This window comes from Lissotriton vulgaris, unplaced genomic scaffold, assembly GCF_964263255.1.
Source record: "Lissotriton vulgaris unplaced genomic scaffold, aLisVul1.2 SCAFFOLD_254, whole genome shotgun sequence".
NCBI classification, from domain to species: Eukaryota; Metazoa; Chordata; class Amphibia; order Caudata; family Salamandridae; genus Lissotriton; species Lissotriton vulgaris.
The window spans coordinates 2,089,132-2,112,818 of record NW_028243099.1 but is presented as its reverse complement, the minus strand read 5'-3'; the positions used below and the strand labels follow the sequence as shown (position 1 = coordinate 2,112,818).

General features: G+C 43.3%; 1 protein-coding gene across 4 annotated transcripts in view; it reads left to right on the top strand.

Moving 5' to 3' along the window:
* PTK2B (protein tyrosine kinase 2 beta) overlaps positions 1–23,687 on the top strand; it is a 97,946-nt gene that overhangs the window by 13,393 nt on the left and 60,866 nt on the right. For all 4 annotated transcript variants that reach the window (XM_086948501.1, XM_086948500.1, XM_086948499.1 and 1 more), the window contains exons 3-6: positions 7,082–7,197; positions 11,053–11,153; positions 13,312–13,401; positions 22,692–22,896. In XM_086948501.1, the coding sequence (XP_086804627.1) occupies positions 7,082–7,197; positions 11,053–11,153; positions 13,312–13,401; positions 22,692–22,896 (512 nt within the window). The remainder of the gene's footprint in view (positions 1–7,081; positions 7,198–11,052; positions 11,154–13,311; positions 13,402–22,691; positions 22,897–23,687) is intronic.

Here is a 23,687-nt window from a genome sequence, read left to right as displayed (position 1 = left end):
ATTGGCACTTATAGTTTTACAAAGTAAGCACTGCCTGACTGTCTCAGGAAGAGGCAGGCAACTTGATGTTAATGCTCTGAATCTGAAGGGTCGTTGAATACTCTTGAGTAGACTTTTGAACATAAATATCAAGATATATGAAGCTGGAAGGTTGGCATGTATTGCAACATGGCTGTAGAGGGAAACATTGACATCCCCATGCCATTGTGCTACTTGCAACATAAGCAGTGCACAGCCATCCAACAGCTTCCAGGAATTCTGCTATAGAGAAATGTATGACTCATTTATGCCTGCATTTTCAAGACTAGAATGCCATCAAAGCCGGTTGATATGGAAACTATACACAAAAGGCCTTCTAGTTTGAACAACTCAGTGCACTCCGTTCTAGGGGTCTGCCAGAATATGCTCTCCTACAAAAGGCCTTTGTTAAAGATACTTAAGTGGTTGCACTTCTCCCAAGCCATGGATCATCAAGAGAACTTGCACAGCGATAAGGCGGTAGATGGTCCGCTCACAAGCGGGCAAAGCAGTAGGTGAGGCAGGATGGATGAAGGTCGTTTCGAGACAGATTTTTTAAGGAAGGTGGCCCTCCATGCGATAAATGGCTGCTAAATAAGAACAGTCTTTTAGGTTTGACTGTTGAGACCCCAGAGAGAGCCTGTTGATCGGCATCTGCAGGGGGTTCTCTGGCACTGAAGGAGGGGCAGGAACCGCGATAAGGGAAATCAGGGTAATTGTAATAGTTGCAAACAGCAATGCTTATAGAAAAGTGTTTCATCTTCTCTTTATGAGACTGACCAGGTGCCTGCTCCTCCTTAGTCTTCTTTATGTTCCTCAATTATATTGAGAGGACCTGTGTGTCCCCAGCTCATGGCCCAGTTTCCTGGGTGGAGTTTTGGAGGCGCGCCACTCCAGCTCTACAGCTTTCATGTTGAGCACTTACAAGTTCCTCTGCTGAGTTTCTCTCCCAGGCACCAAATGAAGTTCCCCAGTGTCACCAGGGACATTCATGACTCTAGGGTGTCTTTGGGATGCATGCTGGACTCTACCAAATCTTGACCCTGTGCTGCTTGTGCTAGTGCTGCTGTGTGAGTGGAAAATACACTGAGCAAAACCTGTTGCTCTGTCCTCAGCAGCTGCAAGAACTCTGCTGGCTATGTTTTGCTTCCACCCTCCCCTTGTGAAGAGACACCACTGTGGCTAGAGGTGGTTCCCTGGCGTGAGGGACAGGGTGCAGAGATCCGATTTTCATTATTCACCTTTGAACCTATGCTGCCTTTCGTTGAGGGGAGACAGTCCACACAACCAAGAGAGGTGACCCCCATTTATTGTTTGCACCAGTTTGAACCGATATCAGATGGTCTCTATTATCAAAACAGCCATAACACTCAATTTATAAAGGGATATGTTTTCTTCATAAAAAGCATAAGGTCACGTCTTTCTACTGATCCTTTTCAAGCCTTCCATTAGTCGTGGCTTCCTGACATGATTCGTCCAAACGAGACACCCTCTTCTTCCTGCTCCGATTAGCACCCAGTGAGTGGACTGTAGTTCGGATGGGTCAAATAATTTGATAACGAACCTCTCAATCGAAAAGTATCTCACACTGAATATTGGGATCTCGCAGTAAGATGTACCGGAGGTCAGGTTTAAGGCAGTTTCAAGCCAGAAAAACAAGAATTAAACTGAGTCCCTGGTCCAATAACTGAGGCAGGAAACATTAATACTATGACTAGTCCACCTCCTTGATCATGATAGGCCCTGGACATCATCCTATGTAAGGACCCAGGGAGAGAATACGCCTTCTCCAGCTAAGTCCCCTATTCATATAACTCCTCTCATTTTCTAAATCCTGTCTCAGTAATTCATTATTTCTTTCATTCTTTCTTTCATTCTTTCTTTCTTTCTTTCTTTCTTTCTTTCTTTCTTTCTTTTTTTCTTTTTTTCTTCCTTTCTTTCTTTCTTTCTTTCTTTCTTTCTTTCTTTCTTTCTTTCCTTCTTTCCTTCTTTCATTCTTTCTTTATTCTTTCTTTCTTTCTTTCTTTCTTTCCTTCTTTCTTTCTTTCTTTCTTTCTTTCTTTCTTTTTTTCTTTTTTTCTTCCTTTCTTTCTTTCTTTCTTTCTTTCTTTCTTTCTTTCTTTCTTTCCTTCTTTCCTTCTTTCATTCTTTCTTTCATTCTTTCTTTCTTTCTTTCTTTCTTTCTTTCTTTTTTTCTTTTTTTCTTCCTTTCTTTCTTCCTTTCTTTCTTTCTTTCTTTCTTTCTTTCTTTCTTTCTTTCCTTCTTTCCTTCTTTCTTTCTTTCTTTCTTTCATTCTTTCTTTCATTCTTTCTTTTTTTCTTCCTTCCTTTGTTTCTTTCTTTCTTTCTCTCTTTCTTTCTTTCTTTCTTTCTTTTTTTCTTCCTTTCTTTCTTTCTTTCTTTCTTTCTTTCTTTCTTTCTTTCTTTCTTTCTTTCTTTCTTTCTTTCTTTCTTTCCTTCTTTCCTTCTTTCCTTCTTTCTTTCTTTCTTCCTTTCTTTTTTTCTTTCTTTCTTTCTTTCCTCCTTTCTTTCTTTCGTTCTTTCTCTTTTGTTCTTTCTAGGCCTTCTAGTTTGAACAACTCAGTGCACTCCGTTCTAGGCGTCTGCCAGAATATGCTCTCCTACAATAGGCCTTTGTTAAAGATACATAAGTGGTTGCACTTCTCCCAAGCCATGGATCATCAAGAGAACTTGCACAGCGATAAGGCGGTAGATGGTCCGCTCACAAGCGGGCAAAGCAGTAGGTGAGGCAGGATGGATGAAGGTCGTTTCGAGACAGATTTTTTAAGGAAGGTGGCCCTCCATGCAATAAATGGCTGCTAAATAAGAACAGTCTTTGAGGTTTGACTGTTGAGACCCCAGAGAGAGCTTGTTGATCGGCATCTGCAGGGGGTTCTCTGGCACTGAAGGAGGGGCAGGAACCGCGATAAGGGAAATCAGGGTAATTGTAATAGTTGCAAACAGCAATGCTTATAGAAAAGTGTTTCATCTTCTCTTTGTGAGACTGACCAGGTGCCTGCTCCTCCTTAGTCTTCTTTACGTCCCTCAGTATATTGAGAGGACCAGAGTTCTGTGTCCCCATCTCATGGGCCCAGTTTCCTTGGTGGAGTTTTGGTGGCGCACCACTCCAGCTCTACAGCTTTCATGTAGAGCACTAACAAGTTCCTCTGCCAGGTTTTCTCTCCCGGGCACCAAATGAAGTTCCCCAGTCCCACCAAGGACAATCATTATCCTAGAGGGTGTCTTTAGGATTTATGCTGGACTCTTACAAATCTTGACCCTGTGCTGCTTGTGCTAGTGCTGCTGTGTGAGTAGAAAATACACTGAGCAAACCCTGTTGCTCTGACCTCAGTAGCTACAAGAACTCTGCTGGCCGAGTCTTGCTTCCCCTTGTGAAGAGACACCACTGTGGCTAGAGGTGGTTCCCTGGCGTGAGGGACAGGGTGCAGGGATCCGATTGTTCACCTTTGAACCCATGCTGCCTTTCGTTGAGGGGAGTAAGTTTCAATGGGGTACACCCTAAGAAACCTCTGACCTGGGTCAGTGAAGTTAGTTACAATAACAATGGTCCGAGTCTATCGATTCATTAGAACAATGATTGTTAACCAAGCAATTAATCAGGTATAGAACAAAATAATATTATATCCAAAGTGTGCTTATGTTATTTATTCATTAATTCAGCACAGTATTTGACAGGTACCTGGTTCAATTCAACGGGTACCTAGACACAAGGAGCATCATTACATGCAGACAAAAGAAATATAATTATTCAATTACGTCATTGAATCATATATGCGTCAATGGACATTAGTCTCATATGAATATACCACTTAAGAGCTTCATATAAAGGAACAAGACAAACGTTTTACACCAATTATTTACATGAAAGTCGCGCTCAAAGTGATAGAAATAGGGAAACAGTTAGGTAGGATAGGTGTGATGGGGAACACGTGAGGACTGGGTAAAGGTGGTTGTGACTAGAAACAATCACAGTGGGATAAAATAAACCCTTTACAGTCTGTAGTTAGATCTGAAGTTCCAATATGCACATATACATAGGATTTGTGTTACTCTGCTGATTAATCCTATGATTGGAGAATGGTTGTGATCAGGTCTACGTTTCGACCCCCTGGTTAAAGGGTAGGTTTGATCCTCATATTGGGGTCTTCATCAGGACAGGAAAATACAGGAGCGCCTATGAATGATAATTTTAAATGAGTGTATCATGTTTTAAGGAGGCTAAAAAACACACACTGAGGGAACATGTCAAAAGTGAGAAATGGCTTACTTTGGCAGAGGCCCTTACGTGGCCATAGTGGTAGGACCGTCAAGGGTTCCTTTCTTTTGGAATGATTATCCCGCCTTCATCTGAAAGGGGATTGTCAGCATCTTGTAAATAGCACAAGTATGTGTTGAATATTGCTTTGTCGTCACCTCTATACAACTACCATCGTAATTTTAACACTATCTTGTTAACAGTTTCAGCATGTGTGGAGCATAGCTCTGTTCTAACGCAATCGGGATATAATGACAAAAAGATCGGGTTTTACTCGTACACAAACTTCATTCGCCACTCATTTCAGGTACTGTTCTGTCTTTACAGTACAGTACCAACAAACCTCTACTTGGTCCCTAACAAAACATCCCACAGCGGGACTTTTGACACGTTCCCTAAACATCAAGATGCTCTGATTGGCCATGAGGAGCCGAGCCCCTGGGAAGTATCCGGCGGCTGCACCTCGCGGCGCAGACCTAACCGGCAAGCGAGAACGAAGGATCTTGTAGACAGCCTCTGCTGTCAAATCTAACGGTGAGCCTTCCAATCAGTCTTGAACTGAATAATCCATCCCCTCCGCGGCCCTAGCGGCTTCAGAGATCTGACGCGCGCTGTACTATAGCGCTTTGTAGCCTTTTAATTTTTAAGCATAATGCTGTATGTCAGCAACCTTCTTAGCGGCTAACCCAGCGCTATATTTTAGCGCCAATACTTCCTGATGAGGCCCCATTTTTTAGAAAAGAACGTATCTCTGCGTTCCTTTGTTTAAAAAATTAAAAATGTTTCTCAAATGTCCAGGCAATTGCCATTAATATTTGGCTATGTTACATTCCTCCCCCTCCAGAACCGCGTGGGGTGCGTGAATTATGACCGCACAAACGCTGATTTAGCTGGAACAGAGAAACAACCCATTGGATGGAAGGCTCCTATTCCCAGTAAGTACCCCCCTAGGATCTTTAGACAATTAGTGCGTGTTCCGCGCCTACAATTATTTGTATTAGTAATTAAACAATCCCCTTTCAGATGAAGGCGGGATAATCATTCCAAAAGAAAGGAACCCTTGACGGTCCTACCACTATGGCCACGTAAGGGCCTCTGCCAAAGTAAGCCATTTCTCACTTTTGACATGTTCCCTCAGTGTGTGTTTTTTAGCCTCCTTAAAACATGATACACTCATTTAAAATTATCATTCATAGGCGCTCGTGTATTTTCCTGTCCTGATGAAGACCCCAATATGAGGATCAAACCTACCCTTTAACCAGGGGGTCGAAACGTAGACCTGATCACAACCGTTCTCCAATCATAGGATTAATCAGCAGAGTAACACAAATCCTATGTATATGTGCATATTGGAACTTCAGATCTAACTACAGACTGTAAAGGGTTTATTTTATCCCACTGTGATTGTTTCTAGTCACAACCACCTTTACCCAGTCCTCACGTGTTCCCCATCACACCTATCCTACCTAACTGTTTCCCTATTTCTATCACTTTGAGCGCGACGTTCATGTAAATAATTGGTGTAAAACGTTTGTCTTGTTCGTTTATATGAAGCTCTTAAGTGGTATATTCATATGAGACTAATGTCCATTGACGCATATATGATTCAATGACGTAATTGAATAATTATATTTCTTTTGTCTGCATGTAATGATGCTCCTTGTGTCTAGGTACCCGTTGAATTGAACCGGGTACCTGTCAAATACTGTGCTGAATTAATGAATAAATAACATAAGCACACTTTGGATATAATATTATTTTTTTCGTTGAGGGGAGACAGTCCACACAACCAAGAGAGGTGACCCCCATTTATTGTTTGCACCAGTTTGAATCGATATCAGATGGTCTCTATTATCAAAACAGCCATAAAACTCAATTTATAATGGGATATCATGTTTTCGTTCATAAAAAGCATAAGGTGACGCATGGTCACGTCTTTCTAATGATCCTTTTCAAGCCTTCCATTAGTCTTGGCTTCCTGACATGATTCATGCAAACGAGACACCCTCTTCTTCCTGCTCCAATTAGCAGCCCAGTGAGTGGACTGTAGTTCGGATGGGTCAAATAATTTGATAACGAACCTCTCAATCGAAAAGTATCTCACACTGAATATTGGGATCTCGCAGTAAGATGTACCGGAGGTCAGGTTTAAGGCAGTTTCAAGCCAGAAAAACAAGAATTAAACTGAGTCCCTGGTCCAATAACTGAGGCAGGAAACATTAATACTATGACTAGTCCACCTCCTTGATCATGATAGGCCCTGGACATCATCCTATGTGAGGACTCAGGGAGAGAATACGCCTTCTCCAGCTAAGTCCCCTATTCATATAACTCCTCTCATTTTCTAAATCCTGTCTCAGTAATTCATTATTTCTTTCATTCCTTCTTTCCTTCTTTCTTTCTTTCTTTCTTTCTTTCTTTCTTTCTTTCTTTCTTTCTTTCTTTTTCTTTCTTTCTTTCTTTCTTTCCTCCTTTCTTTCCACCTTTCTTTCTTTCTTTTTTCTTTTTTCGTTCTTTATCTTTTGTTCTTTCCTTCTTTCTTTCTTTCTTTCTTTCTTTCTTTCTTTCTTTCTTTCTTTCTTTCTTTCTTTCTTTCTTTCTTTCTTTCTTTTTCTTTCTTTCTTTTTTCCTCTTTTCTTTCCTCCTTTCATTCTTTCGTATTTCTTTTTTCGTTCTTTCTCTTTTGTTCTTTCCTTCTTTCTTCCTTTCTTTCTTTTTTCTCTGCTCTTCTTTTTACCAACTTCCCTACTCACTCTAATGCTAACAGTCCTCCTTCTGTTCTTGCAGCTTGGACACTACTTGGAGAAGCACAAGTCGACACTTACGGTTCTGACCCTCATCCAGTTCTCATTACAGATCTGTAAAGCGCTGGCCTACCTGGAGGGGATAAGCTGTGTTCACAGGTAACAGCTGTAGGTGGGACACACTGGAAAGCGTCTACATGCATGTATTCCTTTTACAGAACCCTGCTAGTTTTTAGCATGTTTTTGTTTATAGGTCTAAGGTGTGATTGTAGAGTACTCGATAAAAACTGTTTCAGAACATTTTCAACTGAAATACTTTTGTGAAAAACACAGATAACCGAAAGTGGGATCAACATACTTATATGTGGCCGTATGCATAGGACGGTTCTTAATTGTGTTGCATACATTAGGATATCTTCGAACAGTGAGTGGCATCCATATGCAGCAATCCTCTGAGTGCTCCAAGGGAATTTTCACACATTTTAGTCAGTTCCATGTGGAAGCACTGCATCCATATTTTGTATTTAGGGGGCTGATTACGATGGCGTGTGGACTTTCGTCAGCCCGCCACCCTATCGGAAATTGGGACAGCCTGACAGGCATGTCGGTGGTACCCTGAGAGGCATTATGATGGTGGCGGTCGCAGTGCCTATCTTTTGTATTGTTGCGGGTGCTGCTGGCTGCAGCGCATGCCACAATACAAAAAGGGGTCACTTTATATATCCCTGCACTACGTGTGGTGCCTGCCACATGATGCACGGATATGCAGGAGGGCACCTTAGGTGCCCCCCAGTGTCCACATCAGAGGGCAGTCAAAGTCCCTTTCTGCCAGCCTTTTCATGGTGGGTTAACCACTAAGAAAAGACATTGCAATCGCTATGTCAGGCCCTGCCACCATGGTAGGGACTACAACCCCAAGGAGCCGGTGGGATGCATGGCAGTCTGTGTTTCCGACCGCCATGCCTCCACCCACCATCCTAATGTGGCGGGCAGTTAAAATGATTCAGATGGTGGTGAGACTGCCACTGACAGCCTATCGGTGGCGGTCTCACCACCATCCTAATCAGGCCCTTGGTCCTGAAAAAAACAAAAGTGATGAAAATAGCACAGAAAAATACCACATACAAAAGTACCAGTCATACCGAATACAGTGCTGCATTCATGGAGACTACCAGTCATGTATGTGTTCATGCTGCCAACTCCTGAAAGATAAATACCTTTCTTGTAATGTTAGTACATGTTATTGGCAATTTAATATCTGTACAGGGTATCAGGCGTGACCTGGGCATGTTCATTATTTTCCCAATGCAGCGAAGGGCCCCCAGCGTTGTTTATAAATGTGAAAACCATGTTGTAAGCAGTTGTGGGTTGCCACATCCACATGTATTATCACATCTCCTGGTAGTAGTTGTTCTATACCTCCATTGGATAACTTCCCTGGCTGTTGCACCAATCCTTAACTGAGGGCGTGCCTGTGAAGTGGGCATGCAGGTGCATTCTAGCTGTCTTTCTATCGCACAAACAGTGCGGACAGAGTGAAGCCACATGTTTTCATTCATCTTAATTGATGATTCCAGTGAATGATGTCACTGTACATCACAAAACCCAAGCTGACGTCATCAATGCAGCAGTCTAGAATGCTTATTAGAACATTGGAACATTGGGAGCTCCATTGAAAACAATGGAGTGTTCCGTGCTTATAATGGCTGGTATAAGCCCGGAGCTCCAACATTCCAATGTTTCTTTGTTCACAGCTCTGACTGTGAACAAAGGCTTCAGGGAGCCGGAGGAGATTTCAATCCCCTCGTGCTCCCTAAAGGCTTTGTTTTATTTGTTAGAACATTCTGCACTCTAGTGGCAGAATGTTCTAATAGCCTTAAAGCCCTTCGTAGCAGAGCTATACCTGCAATTAAAGTCCTGCTGCTTTGTTAAAGTCCCGAACGCTGCTGCGGGCCTTTAATAGCCGGTATAGTCCGCTACGGCGAGCTATAAGGCAATATTGTTGGTGAGTGTAAGAGATACAAGGCAGGGTATAGAGAACTCTCTACACTGAATGACCCTTGAAACAGCAACTCTAAGAACACTTTTGGGATTTTTTGTTCCTACAAATAGTGAGAGGTTTTGTAAGGAGCAAAGCGAGTTTTTGATGCATAAATGGAGCATTCGCTTTTGTTGGATGAATCAAAGGTAAGTGCTGTCTGTACACAGGGACCGGTACTGTTTATTAAACTTATGCAGTACAATTTGCATGAATGCCCCTTGTGAAGGCAGGCTGTGTGCCGGTCTCTATGGTCGGACTGGGACCGAAAAAAGGGAACCAAAATAAAAGGGGTCATAATATTATCTGCAGGTATCATCCCTGGTTTTGTTTTAGCAGAGGGGCTTAAACTGTGAAAGTGTCAATCTGGTTAGAGCATACTGTTGTTATTACTGATTAAAATTGAAGCTGTAAATACATTTTACAAACATGCCTTTGAGTCAAAGAATATTGTATTAAGGATTACAAACTTTAGGAAAAGTGTACAAATCTTGAACCTTGTTCTGCTCTTTTACATTTCATTTTTTATGTTACTTTGTATGATTTGCATTGTTTAGCTCTTTCTACCATTAGTATGGTACAGTGTTGCCTTCTTATATCTCCAAATGTCCAATAAATATGCAAACAATATCCTCAGTTTCAGATGTGGCGAGAGTTTATTGATCTGCGCAAGGTGCTAATAAGACCAGAAAGACAGTTTTTTAGTTTGAAGACCAAAACCTGTCTTTAGCTATCAAAACACTCTTCCTGACCAGTGCTGTATAAAGCAGAAAAGTTTCGGCAGGTTGAAAATCCTTCAAAATATTTTGTAATAAAAACTTGCAAAATCTACTTTTGGAAAAGAGGTTGAATTGAAAACAATTGCTGGAAAAATGTAGTGACAAAACTTAACTGCTGGACATTTCAACCTTGGGAAAAGTTGTGTGAAGTTGACAAAATCTCCAAATTCATGACAATGCGAGTTTCACAACTGGAGATTTAATTTAACTCTTGACCTGAGCTTTCTCAGGCTTTTTCCCTTCTAGAATTCCAAGCCTCTGTACTGATTAAGTGTACATTCTTTGCCCTAGTTTGTAGTTCTGCTGGATGCGTATATTTGTCTCTTCGATTTTGGTGTCTCCAAGTACAAAAAATCTCTCTTTTGGATTTCTAGAGCTGAAGTCAGTGTTTCTTGATCTAGAATACTTTCTCGCAGTTCTCTCTTTGTACAAAGTGTCCTTCCCTTTCCTCTGACTGCAGGTTGAAATAGGATAACAGGAGTGTGGAGATTGACTGGCCTAGTATAACACACCATGTTCGCCATAAATGGGAAATGAACGCTTCCTCTCTCTTTGGTTTCCAGGGTGCTCATATGTTTCCTCTTCACATTCATACTTTGTCAGGACAGGAACCTTGGCTCTGCGACTTGGGCAGATACCTGGGACATCTGAATAGATTGGGTGGCAGATTTTCTAAACACACACATATGGGAAGCCATCACTGGTTAGCAGAGCATTTGTGTACTCCCTGTGGTGTAATCCATGAGGTAGTCCAATCTATTCTCATCCAGTGAACTGTTCACTTAATTCAATTACCTTAAAGTATGGTTAATGTGTCTAAAACAAAGTGCTTCCCATCTGTACTCTAGTAAGGCTATTGTGAGTAATTGTTTAAACCTAGTTGTAATTCTGCTCTATGATCTGCCCTCCACTTTGCTCACTGAAAATTGCAGACATTGTGATGCCCCTACTCAGCTGTAATTGATTATTACTGTAAAGTAGCTATTGTTTTTAAATACTGGTGAATAGTGATGTCACACATTGAATGCAATAATATAATGAAAGATATGTTTGAATGCATTTAATGATGGCTTCCGTTTAATAATAATCTAGGTATGCATCACTGGTACTGCGTCATCTCTGTGACCTAACTGCCCGATCCCTTCACCAGTGCCAAGACTGACTTTGGTTGTGCACATGCTCTCTTCCTCTCCGCAGGGACATTGCAGCCAGGAACATTCTGGTTGCTTCTCATGAGTGCGTGAAGCTGGGAGACTTTGGGCTGTCCAGATACGTGGAGGAGGAAGAGTACTATAAAGGTAGGACATTTCAACGGTCAGCTTCTACTGGACCCAGATATGTACATGTCAGACATTGGATTTGCTTCTGTACTTGAGGAACGAATTTGAAAACATCATAACAGGAACACAGGTTGTGCATGATCCTCCAGAGTTCTCTCTACTAAGAATCATAATGTGATATGTATATGCTGTTGGTGCAAGCAAGTGACTATCCTCCTTTGCCAAAGGCCCAGGTGGTGTTACTCGGGGCTTACTATTTCTGAATCATGGTTGCGCTTGTCCTCGCCCCTGGAAGAATGTATTGATCACATCCACCCAAGATAGTTAAATAAGGGGTGCTAAATATATGGCAAGCATGTGCTTCCCCTACGTTATGACTAATAACTGGGGTGAATGCAGGGCGCTGCCTGTTATCAGTTCACTTAAACACAATTCTGCAGAATAACTTATCTTTCTTTCATGGACTAAATAAAGTATATATATCCGCTTGCGCTCTTGAGCCTCCCTCGTCTTATATTTGCCCATGTTTCTAAGCCGTTGCTTGTGTGTCTTAATTAGGATGCCTTTTTCACTCCTGTCAAAATGGCTGGCCTTATGGCTCTACATATAATTTTATTTTATTTTAGCTCTTGGTTAAACCAGATGATGTGAAGTTCCTCTCCAGTGACTCCTTTGATACACTGGCAGCACGTGTTACACTCAACCGTGCCTGTTTGTAGACAAGGCACTTGAACTCTCCACAGAAAGATGATTGAGTAAGGGCAAAACTTCCTCAATGGACGCTTCTAGTAGAGTTTAAATCCTCCACAGTTTTACCAATACCTTTGTGGACAGTGGGGGCAACATTTGCAGCTTGCACAATTGAACCATCACATAATTCCCAGTCCTAGCACTGTTCCAGACTTCTCAGGGGTGCAGATCTCTGAACAGTACTGCACAAAATAATGCCTTCCCATTTGGAAGCATAGGCTAAAACCTCTACATGAGTAGAACTCTGAGTAGGAAAGAAGGTGCATGCCATCAATACCCCTGAATCCTAGAGGCTGCACTAGATCAGGCCTCACGTAACCTACCATTAAAGTTGTGGAACCATCTAGGAGATAATAAACCAAACAAATATCAGTGTTCTAAATCGTTGTTGGAATTGTAAATGGGGGACGTGGTTTACCAATCATCCTCAAAGTCTACCGTGCCCTTGTGTAGATCACCTTCATTGCTGAAATTAGCTCCAATAATTGTGGATTCATGAAAGTCGCAATTCCTTCAAAGTTCCACGTAGCCTGGTTAATTTATTAATTGCCTCAGCACTTTTGTTTTCGAAGGAAAGGAGTTGGCCTAATGGCTAGGGCATGGACCTCGAATCTGGGGAACTGGGTTCGAGTCTTGGCAATGATGCTGAACATCCTGTGATTCTGGGCAAATCACTTAAACAAAACAAAAATGAATGTGTCTTCATGTAATGCAACTGGTGCTATGTAAAGCGCTCTGATACCCGATTCGGGTCAAGTTTGTGCTATATAAAACTCTGTAAAATAAAAAAATTAAAATGGAGCGAAATATCAGTTTTCAAGCACCAGCTCCATGTCAAGAAGGCTCACTGATCGAACAGCAACCTTGAAGGCCAGAACTTATTTCATGGATGGACTCAAGACAGTTTCCCTCTAATTAAGTGACCTACACTACATTATAAATACCTAGAACACTAAATATATGTATTTATGATATGGTTTTTATGTGGTGTGCAGCATGCAACATGCAACGTGGTATATGCATTACAGACCGTTGGACCCAAAATGGTGGAAAAGTGGAGCAAGCATCTAGAAAATGGTTCAGGAGAACCTGAGTGGTGTGTGGTTAAAGTTAGACCAGCTACATCATTGGTCCATTTCAACTTGGTAAATACAAAGATAGGTTTACTAAGGTTATACATGCATGTGTTTCATACTTTAGAGAGGACAGCATTCAACAAATTTAGTCAGAGATCCGCAAAGCATTGTGGGTACGGTGTCTCTGTCAGTGTTTCTGTTCTAGGCTTAGAAGACTAATAACATGACGTCAATCAAAGTATGGTGAAACCGATAAAGTAATTTTCTGAACGGACTTCTCACAAAATTTTTATACGGCTAGTCATGTTTTTTCACATATTGTAACATTATTCACACATTTTACTTCTTAGCCTCCGTGACCAGGCTTCCAATTAAGTGGATGGCACCAGAGTCCATCAATTTCCGTCGCTTTACTTCAGCTAGTGATGTGTGGATGTTCGGTGAGTACCCTGCTTTGTCTGTTATCACTTGACATCAGTGAATCAAATATTTGTTCTTTTATCACGAAAATGTGCCTAATTCCTTTACATTTCTGACATCCTTTCAGATAGTTATCATTTGGTCAAAACACACTCAAATTAAGAGAGGGAGTAGATCTGGTCTTGCTTCTAAGATGGGACTAAAAGACTAATTAGTGTTCAAATACCAGAGTTGCAAGTAAGACTTAATCATGTGGGAGTGGTCAAATCACTAAATGCCCTATTTCTCGGATTGTTAATATTTGTAATGTAAACACCTAAAACTCATCTTTCCAACCTCTAATCTCACAATCTCCTCCTCTGTCTGGCTGGAGATCTTGGCACAAGGACACCCATGTGGGTAACAGGGAGTATTGCAAATAGTAAATCAGTCAGTCAGTCCAATCAATAAATCAATGTTTGATAAAAAATTATGTAATTCCCCGACCGAAGTACACTGCTCTGTTACTCCCCACAGAGATTTCTACTATATAAATACTAGTACATACAATAGTCCTACAATTCTTGGGCCAATAATGGCGTATTAGCGACCCAGAGGATAGACCTTCCATAAAGATATCACTCTTTCAACTCTCTAAAACTTCCCAGACCGCTTCTTACTTTATTGAGATTTCAGTAACTCACTCATCAACTTCTCTGGAGAAATGAGGGCACAGCATATTAACTGCAAGGTTGATGCTCCATTTCTTATTTGGATATGTTTGTATTGAGGCTACTAATGAATTCAACAAAAAACTGATGTGTAGAGTGCTTGATTTAATCTCAGCCACTGGTAGTTGCTCTGGACTGCATTTTGCTTATGGTGCCTCTCCAAACAGTTACTTACCTTCTCCTAATCAGGCTTGGTCTTATTCTAATAGGAATAGTCCAGCCTGAACTGCCAGGCCACACCCCATCTGAACCTAAGCACAGGCATCCCCAGACTGGTTTTAGGGGGGTAATTATCGGCCGCCAAACCAGCGGTGGCACGGTGGCTATCGTGACACTGGCGGTTCGACTGCCCTATTTTGAGTTTGGCAATCTGACTGCCGCAGACCTGCTGCAACCGCCGGGGAACCACCGGCTGAGGCATGTGGGCTGCTGAATTCATATCTTGTGCATAGATCGCCGCCTAGTGTTGGGTCCGGATGATTGCACTTGTTGTTTTGGAAGAGTTTTCCAAGTATCACGAGATAGGTGACTCCTCCCTTGGACTAGATTGCACATGGGCATCCTCTCCATCCTCAGATTGTTTTTTTCCGCCATTGGGTTCGGATGCAAACTCCTATACTCCAACTTCGGAAGCGAAAACAAAACTTTTCTAAAGGCCAAAAGGCCTTCGAGTCGACGGTATTGTTCTCAATCGGACCTCTCTACTCGATCCAGCCTTCCATCTCCAAGCGGTCGTCGACGCGGCCCGTTTGGCCTTTTCGACGCCACGTGAGCCAACCGTCGATGGAAAGAAGCCCATTTAAAAAGGTGCCCGCAATGCCACGCCAAGTTCCCACATACTGATAAGCACTCAGTATGCAACAAGTGCCTTTCCCCAGACCATAAAGAGGAAAGCTGTCCAGCCTGTGCACAGTTTCGATCCAAGAAAACTATTCAGAACCGACGTGCAGCCAGGCAAGAAATGCAGCGACAGGCACCAGACCCGGACAACATCTTCGATGGCGACCAAGAACTACAAGAGGCGCCGGACTCGGACCTAGAGATCGTCACCGTAGAGGACTACTTGGACTCCGATGACGAGATCCCACCGGTACAAATCGTGAGTACCCTGCCCTGACACCATCTACCCCAATAACAACGGCTCCGGTCAAGGCATCGCCAAAAGGCCTTAGCCAAGATCATAAAAAAGTTTCGATTGCCCAACCATCCGGCTCGGCTCTGAAACCGAAACCTTCAGAATCCCCAGGGCCCAGTAACATTGTCCCGAAGAAGGTTCCAGAGTCAAAGAAGGTCGCCGACCCGAAGGCCGTCGATCCGAAAGCGGCCGTACAGCCAAAGAGCGTCGAGCCGAAAAAGACTGTTGACCCCAAGAAGGCCGCACAGCCCAAAATTGTCGACCCAAAACCGGTTGTCGACCCGAACAAGCCCACACAACCCAAGGGCGCCGAACCAAAGAAGGTTGCCGACCCAAACAAGCCTTCAGCACCAAAAAACGTCGACCCGTCAAAAAGCGGCGTACCGAAGCACGCGTCCAAGCCAGAAGGTCCTCTCGGACCGAAAACACCGGATCCGAAGACACCAGTCGATCCAAAATAGACAATCGACTCTGGAAAGGACGCTCAGCCGAAAAAACAAAAGACTCTAATTGATCCCAACAAAAACATCGACTGGGGAACAACACTTCACCGAAGAAGCCTACGGAGCACAAAAAACACGTCGACCCGAAAGACACAGTCGACCCAAAAAAAGGCCCGAGCCGAAAAAGCCGGTTCCTAAACCTAAAGTCGTCTACAAACCAAAGCCTAAGACTCAACCCAGGACTGTTGAGGAAGAACTCTTCCACCCAGATCCCTCTGACGACCAAGCTAAATTTTTTATTGACCCATAGACTGGTAAAGTTACCATCCTGCATAGGAAAAAGAGGCCTTTGGACTTTGAACCTCAGTCCCCCATTCCACTAAAGAAAAAGGATTTTGGAACTTCTCCTTCTAGACCCTTCATTCCTTTTCAACCTATCATACCTACTACTCCTTTCAATCCTTATATTCCTTACTCTCCCTCTCATCATGGGGACGACGAGGGTAACACAGGGGATGAGCCACAGCCTCAATATGACTTCCCACAGGACACTGAACCACAGGAACCATGGGAAGAGCCAACTGACCCTTACATCCCATCCCTGACATGTCCTCTTATCCTACTAAACCGTCTCCTACTGACGACACAGTAGTTTTTAATCAGCTCATAGACAGGGCTGCACAGTTCCACAACGTAGATATGCATAACGACCCCGTTGAAGAAGACTTCTTATTTGACACCTTCCCTACATCAGAAAAAAGTGTCAAAACACTTCCCATGTTAAAGGGAGTTCTGAAGCATGCACCTGACATATTTAAGGACACAGCCATGGCACGGGTAATCAACCCCTGAATAGAGAAAAAGTATAGGGCAGCCCCTTCAGACCCTACTTACATCAAAGGGCAGTTACCACTTGATTCACTGGTAGTGGCCAACGCACGTAAAAGGGCCAACTCCCAAACAACCGGGGAAGCACCTCCCCCAGACAAAGAGTCAAAGATACTAGAGGCATCAGGGAAAAGAGTAGCGGCACAAGCCTCCAACTCGTGGAGGATAGCTAATACACAAGCTCTACTGGCTCGGTACGACAGGGCGCATACGACCAGCTAGAGACCCTAATGCAACATCTACCTGAGCCTTTCAAAGCACAAGTCCAAGATCTCATACAGGAGGGAAAATTCATAACAAACGCCTCCATCAAATGCGCACCTAACGCAGCAGACACTGCAGCTAGATCAATCAACACTAGCGTTCTACTCCGCAGACATGCATGGCTGCATATTTCTGGTTTTAAAAATGAGGTACAGTCCACTATCCTTAACCAGCCTGTTAACCAGGACTTTCTGTTTGGCCCTGCTGTCGACACCATTTTGGATAAAATGAAAAAGGACACAGAGACAGCAAAATCTATGGGGGCATTGCAATTTCAGCAACAAAGGGGCTCCTTTCGTCGCTCCTCATACAGGGCAAACACACGAGGACATACCTCACAAACAACGGCCTCAAATAAAGGTAACGCACAAAGTTCCTTTAATAAAAACACCACCAGAGGAGGCTACAGAGGTAACAATACCAAGGTAAGAGGACGTGGAGGCAATAACACCAGAGCCTCCACTGCCTCAAAACAGTGACTCTATCACACTACCTCCAGACCACATAACACCGGTCGGAGGCAGATTCCAACAGTTCCTACCCGTCTGGAACACAATTACCACAGACAAGTGGGTGAGAGAAATTATCCAGTCTGGCTACTGCCTAGAACTGACTTCTACACCACCAAGACATCGTCCAATGTCCAGAGAACACATCACCCTATTACAACAAGAGGTGAACTGCATGCTGCAAAAGGGGGCCATAGAGCAAGTCCCTTTCCAACAGCAAGGGAAGGGAGTCTACTCCCTATATTTCCTTATTCCCAAGAAGGACGGCTCTCTCAGACCAATATTGGACCTCAGACCCCTAAATGAATACATACTGTCGGAGCACTTTCATATGATCACATTACAACAAGTGCTCCCGTTGCTACAACAGGGGGATTTCCTAGCAACACTGGACCTCAAAGATGCGTATTTCCACATACCAATCCATCCAGCCCACAGAAAAGACCTCAGGTTCCCAATAGAAGGTCAACACTACCAATTCAAGGTTTTGCCCTTCGGGGTTACCACGGCTCCAAGAGTGTTTACAAAATGCTTAGCGACCGTGGCAGCACATCTCAGGAGGCAGCACGTCCATGTGTACCCTTACCTGGACTATTGGCTTATACAAGCAATATCGTACCACCAATGCGCAGCACACACGTCTCAAACAATCCAGCTGTTACACAGCTTAGGATTCTCAATCAACTACACAAAATCGCAACCGTCCCACATACAGCAGTACCTGGGAGCCACCATAAACACCTCGGTGGCAAAGGCGTATCCAAACTCAACAAGGATAGCCAGTATGCAGACACCCATTCGCAAATTCCAGCCACAACACTCTCTGCCAGCTCAAGTCTTTATGCAGCTCATAGGCATGATAGCCTCCTGCATATTCACTGTCCCCCATGCCAGACTCCAAATGCGCCCATTACAGGAATGCCTAGCACGGCAATGGAACCAGGCTCAAGGACAACTAAAAGACCTGGTGTTGGTAGACAGTCGCACTCACAACTCTCTGCAGTGGTGGAACCCACAAAACCTTTCCAAGGGGCGACTGTTCCAAGAGCCGGTTCCACAACTAGTACTAACAGCGGACACATCACTGACAGGCTGGGAAGCCCATCTCCTTCAATACACAGTACAGGGGCTCTGGACAAACAAGCAGAGAAGGCTGCATATCAACCAACTAGAGTTGCAAGCGATATTCCTAGCCCTAAAAGCATTTCAGAAATACTTGTACAGCAAGACGGTGTTGATCCGGACGGACAACATGACCGCAATGTACTATATCCAGAAACAGGGAGGAACGCACTCTCCACAGCTGTCCCATCTGGCACAGAGCATCTGGAAGTGGGCGATTCCCAAAAACATTTTTCTCCTAGCAGAACACCTTCCAGGGAAGGATAACCAAGTTGCCGACCTGCTCAGCAGGCACAGCCAGCAATTACACGAATGAGAGATTCACCCCCAGGTCCTCCAACCATTCTTCGAGGAGTGGGGTTACCCAGAAATAGACCTGTTCGCCACAAAAGAAAACTCGAAATGCCAATACTTTGCCGCCAGGTTCCCACATCCATTGTCACAGGGCAATGCGATATGGATGAACTGGTCAGGCAGATTTGCGTACGCTTTTGCCCCAGCACCACTGATCCCGCTGGTGGCATGCAAACTGCGGCAACACTCCCTCACACTAATCCTAGTTGCTCCCACATGGGCGAGACAAGAGTGGCACATGACGTTCCTAGAACTCTCAGTAGTTCCCCATCAAAGACTGCACCTTGCACCTCATCTTCTAACTTAGAACCATGGAGAAATCAGACAAACAGATCCCAACCAAATGCACCTAGCTATCTGGCTCCTGAGGACTTACAGCCACATGCATCAACCTATTTAGGAAATGCAAACCATGCGAATCGGTAAATTCAGCCGTTTGCGATTCCTAAATAAGTTTTTGGGATGCATCATAAATTTTTGTGAAATTCGCTATTTTTAGCGATTTCCAAAAATGCGATTGCTTTTAAGGAATCGAAAATTTGCGATTCCTTAAAAGCAATGCATGATTGTTTTTCAAATTGCGAATTAGCAATTTGGGGTGCAAATTACCACGAGGTTGAACCTCGTGGTAATTTGCGAAAAGTTGTGAAAATGCTCAGAAATGCATTTTTTAAACTTTCATGTTACAGACACACATGTCCTTAGGACATGTGTGTGTGAAACATGCACTTTAAAATACATTTCAGGGGTGCAGGGGGGGGTCCTTTGGACCCCCCCTCTGCACCCTTGGAATGCATTAACAAATTGCGAATCGCATTTTTAAATTCGCAATTTGTAAATGCCTTCCCATTGACTCCTATGGGCCTTTTGGCCCATAGGAATCAATGGGATTTGCGAAATCGCAATTAGGAATTTGCATAATATTTGCGATTCGGTAAAAATTGCGATTTTTACCGAATCGCAAATATTATGCGAATAAAATCATGCATCCCATTTTGCGATTCCTTATTTGCGATTTCCTAAAATTCGCAAATAAGGAATCGCAAAACCTTACAATGATGCATGTGGCCGTTAGAGTTTGGATATCTTAACTTGCCCCCAGATTGCATGAATATCATTAAGGAGGCAAGAAGACCAACCACACGAGCGTGCTATGCAGCTAAATGGAAAAGATTTGTTATTCACTGCAACAATAACCAAATCAATCCATTAGACTCATCAATACAGAACATTATATGTTACCTGCTGCACCTACAAAGATGTAACTTAGCATACTCTTCAATACGGCTACACCTTGCTGCCATTGCAGCATACATTCAAAACAGACAACACCTTTCACTGTTTCGATATACCAGCAATCAAAGCTTTCATGGAGGGTCTAAAAAGGGTGATTCCTCCTAGGCACCCCCCTTCCCCAGTCTGGAATCTCAATATAGTTCTTACCAGACTCATGGGCCCTCCTTTCGAACCTTCACATTCTTACGAAATACAATTCCTAACGTGGAAAGTTGCTTTTCTAGTGGCCATCCCCTCACTCAGAAGAGTGAGTGAATTACAAGCGCTTACAATTCAAGAACCTTTCATGCAGGTACACGCCAACAGGGTGGTTCTTAGAACAAACCCTAAATTCATGCCTAACGTTGTATCCAATTTCCATATCAACCAATCAATAGAACTGCCAGTGTTCTTCCAAAATCCACAGTCAGTAGCTGAGAGAGCCCTGCACACGCTAGATGTAAAGAGAGCTCTACTTTACTATGTGGACAGAACTAAATCCTTTCGGAAAACAAAGCAACTGTTTGTTGCCTTTGCACCACAGCACAAGGGGAATCCAATTTCAAAATCAGTAATAGCCAGATGGATAGTTAAATGCATTCAAATATGCTATCAAAAGGCAAAACGCACTTTAACCGTCCCCCCAAAAGCACACTACACTAGGAAAATGGGGGCATCCATGGCTTTCCTAGGAAATATTCCTCTTGAAGACATCTGTAAGGCAGCCACATGGACCACCATACACACTTTCACAAAACATTATTGTGTAGATGTACAAACAAAACAGCAAGCTGCTGTAGGCCAGGCTGTCCTCAAAACTCTTTTTCAAACTGCTGCAGCTGGCACAGGTAGCCACCGCTAGAGGAGATACTGCTATACAGTCTATGCACAAGATATGAATTCAGCAGCCCACATGCCTCGAACGGAATATGCTACTTACCAGTATGAATCTGTTTTTGGTATGTAAGGCTGCTGACATTCATATCGCCCGCCCTCCTCCCCGGTGCTTGCAGCAGCTGCAGCATTCTCTCTGGCATGGCCATCTCTTACTTTGCTATCTCCATCTCTCCCACGATGACGAAAAACAATCTGAGGATGGAGAGGATGCCCATGCGCACTGTAGTCCAAGGGAGGAGTCACCTATCTTGTGATACTTCGAAAACTCTTCCAAGACAACAAGTGCAATCATCCGGACCCAACACTAGGCGGCGATCTATGCACAAGATATGAATGTCAGCCGCCCTACATGCCAAGTACAGATGCATACTGATAAGTAGCATATTCCTTCCCCAGCGGTGTGAGGCAGTAATCTGCTGGTGGTGCTGTTGTTGCACCAGCAAACAAATTACAAGTTAACTCACTGCCAGCCTTTTCATGGTGGTGAGCCTGCCATTAAAAGGCTGGCAATGAGGGAACTAAGGGGGCCCAACAGGGCTCCCTTGTGCCTCAAGTCATGGAGATGCATGTAGAGGGCCACATGTTGTGCCGCTTTGCCTGCATGAGTCAATTCTGTGCAGGAACAGGCTTTTGCATTCCCTTTGTGGTGCCATGTTGAAAGGCACCGCAATGGTAACTCCAAAGGAGTCCGCCAAACAATAAGAAAACGCGTAATCTGGCGGGCAGCTGGCGGTGAGCTTTGGCAATGTGGGAGGAGGGAGGAGGCGTGCAGCTGCGCTCTCAACAGTGCTAAACTCAAAATCAGTACCTTAGGCTGTTTGGGCCTCATCAGTGAAGTACAGCTTGATTTCTTTAGCACAGTGTGAATGGTACCGGGTTCTGGCCATACCCATCATATTTAGAGTGCTTTACTTGGAAAAGCAAAAAGGTGATGGATTGAATACTTGAATTAATCTCAGCCACTGGTTATTGCTCTGGGGTGCATTCCAGTCTATTGTTTCTTTACACACTGTATGTAGTGGCACAGTGATCAAAAATTATGTAGTGGAATGTTGCCTATGGTAATTACCAGTGTCTAAGATTAATTTATAGATTCCAACTAATTTTGTTTTGTTGTCCTTGCTGGATTCAGTGTCGTACCCAAGAAACATTTGTTCAGTTTCCTTGCAGCTTATTAAACGTTTGGTATTTAAATGTTAACATTCTGGTAGTATACTAAAAAACTTGGGCATTACTCACAAAGGTAGGTTACACTTTTGAGCAAGTTAACACTTTGAGGTAAGTTTACTACTTTTAGTATTTATAAACTCCGACTTCAAAATGATTGGAAAAGTGTAAGTTGTATGTCTCGGCCCACATACTAATACAATTGGCTTATTCTTGTGTGAGTGGGGGACATTCATCTCTGAACCCCTCCCTAATCTTATCCCCTTAGAAGTAAGTGTGCCATTTTTCGCACCCACTCTCGTGTCCCTCCCACTTTTATTACTAAAATCTATACTTAAATGCGAGGAGACTCTGCACACATAAGTATAGGAAAAACGTACATTTTGTAGTAATATAAAACGTACAACAAAGTACAATCGGGCACATATAGTTCCAACCACCTCTAGAGTATTGCATAATATTTAGGTACTCTCTTTGAGGCACCTATATCGATCCATTTCTTTGTTCCATATGTATAACAAAGGGTCTTTATGTTGTTTGGTTCAGGGGTCTGCATGTGGGAGATCCTATGCTTTGGAAAGCAGCCCTTTTTCTGGCTGGAGAACAAAGACGTGATCAGCGTCATTGAAAAAGGTGACCGCCTGCCAATGCCAGAAGTCTGTCCGCCTACTCTCTTCACCTTGATGACACGCTGTTGGACCTATGATCCCAGTGAAAGGCCAAAGTTTACAGAACTGGTGTGCAGCGTAAGGTAGGCTGTCCCTGAAAGCAAGAAAGTTTGTGTTTGTGAATATGGGGACATGAGATTTGTCATAGCAATGTGAATTTTAATGTGTAGTACTTCATTGGAAAGAAATGATCTAACAAGTTTTCTACTGAGCTCTTGGTATGCTGATTGCATGTAGTAATCTGAAGCAGTCATTCTAGTATTCCTCTAACATAAGGGATTGAGAATAAATATAATTTATCAAAATGTATTTGTCAGTTCTAAAACAAACCTTAACCCCTTGTGTGCTCATGAAGAGACCAGGCCGTCATGAGTCACAGTTGACCTGTGCTCATGACGGCCTGGTCTTGTCATAACGCAGCCGCTCCGCCCACGCGCGGTTAAGTCCCCAGAATTAATGAGTGGGCGGGGTTGTGACGAGACCACACACCCTGGGGGAATTTGCCCCGCAGGGAAGGGGTTAACAACATGAAATTATACAAATGTCTCAAACATCCTTGTGGCACCTTTTTCGTGGATGGACTTGGGATAAACTCTGCATAGTTAATTAATTTGAAAATGTACTCTATCAAATATTCCATACTGCTAACCCCTTCAATTCCCTCCTTAGGCCCCAATGATCTCCAGTGTTTGTAGCAAACGTATTTTCAAATCTCATGCTTTTTCCCTAAATTCATCATGATGTGTTGACAGGTTGGCAAATAGCCAGACCAGTTTTGAGAACCGGTTGTTTTGTCTATGTATGTTATTATATGGATTTAGCACACGTTCAGCCAGAACACCATCAGACTGCAGACCAAGAAGTGTAAAGAATA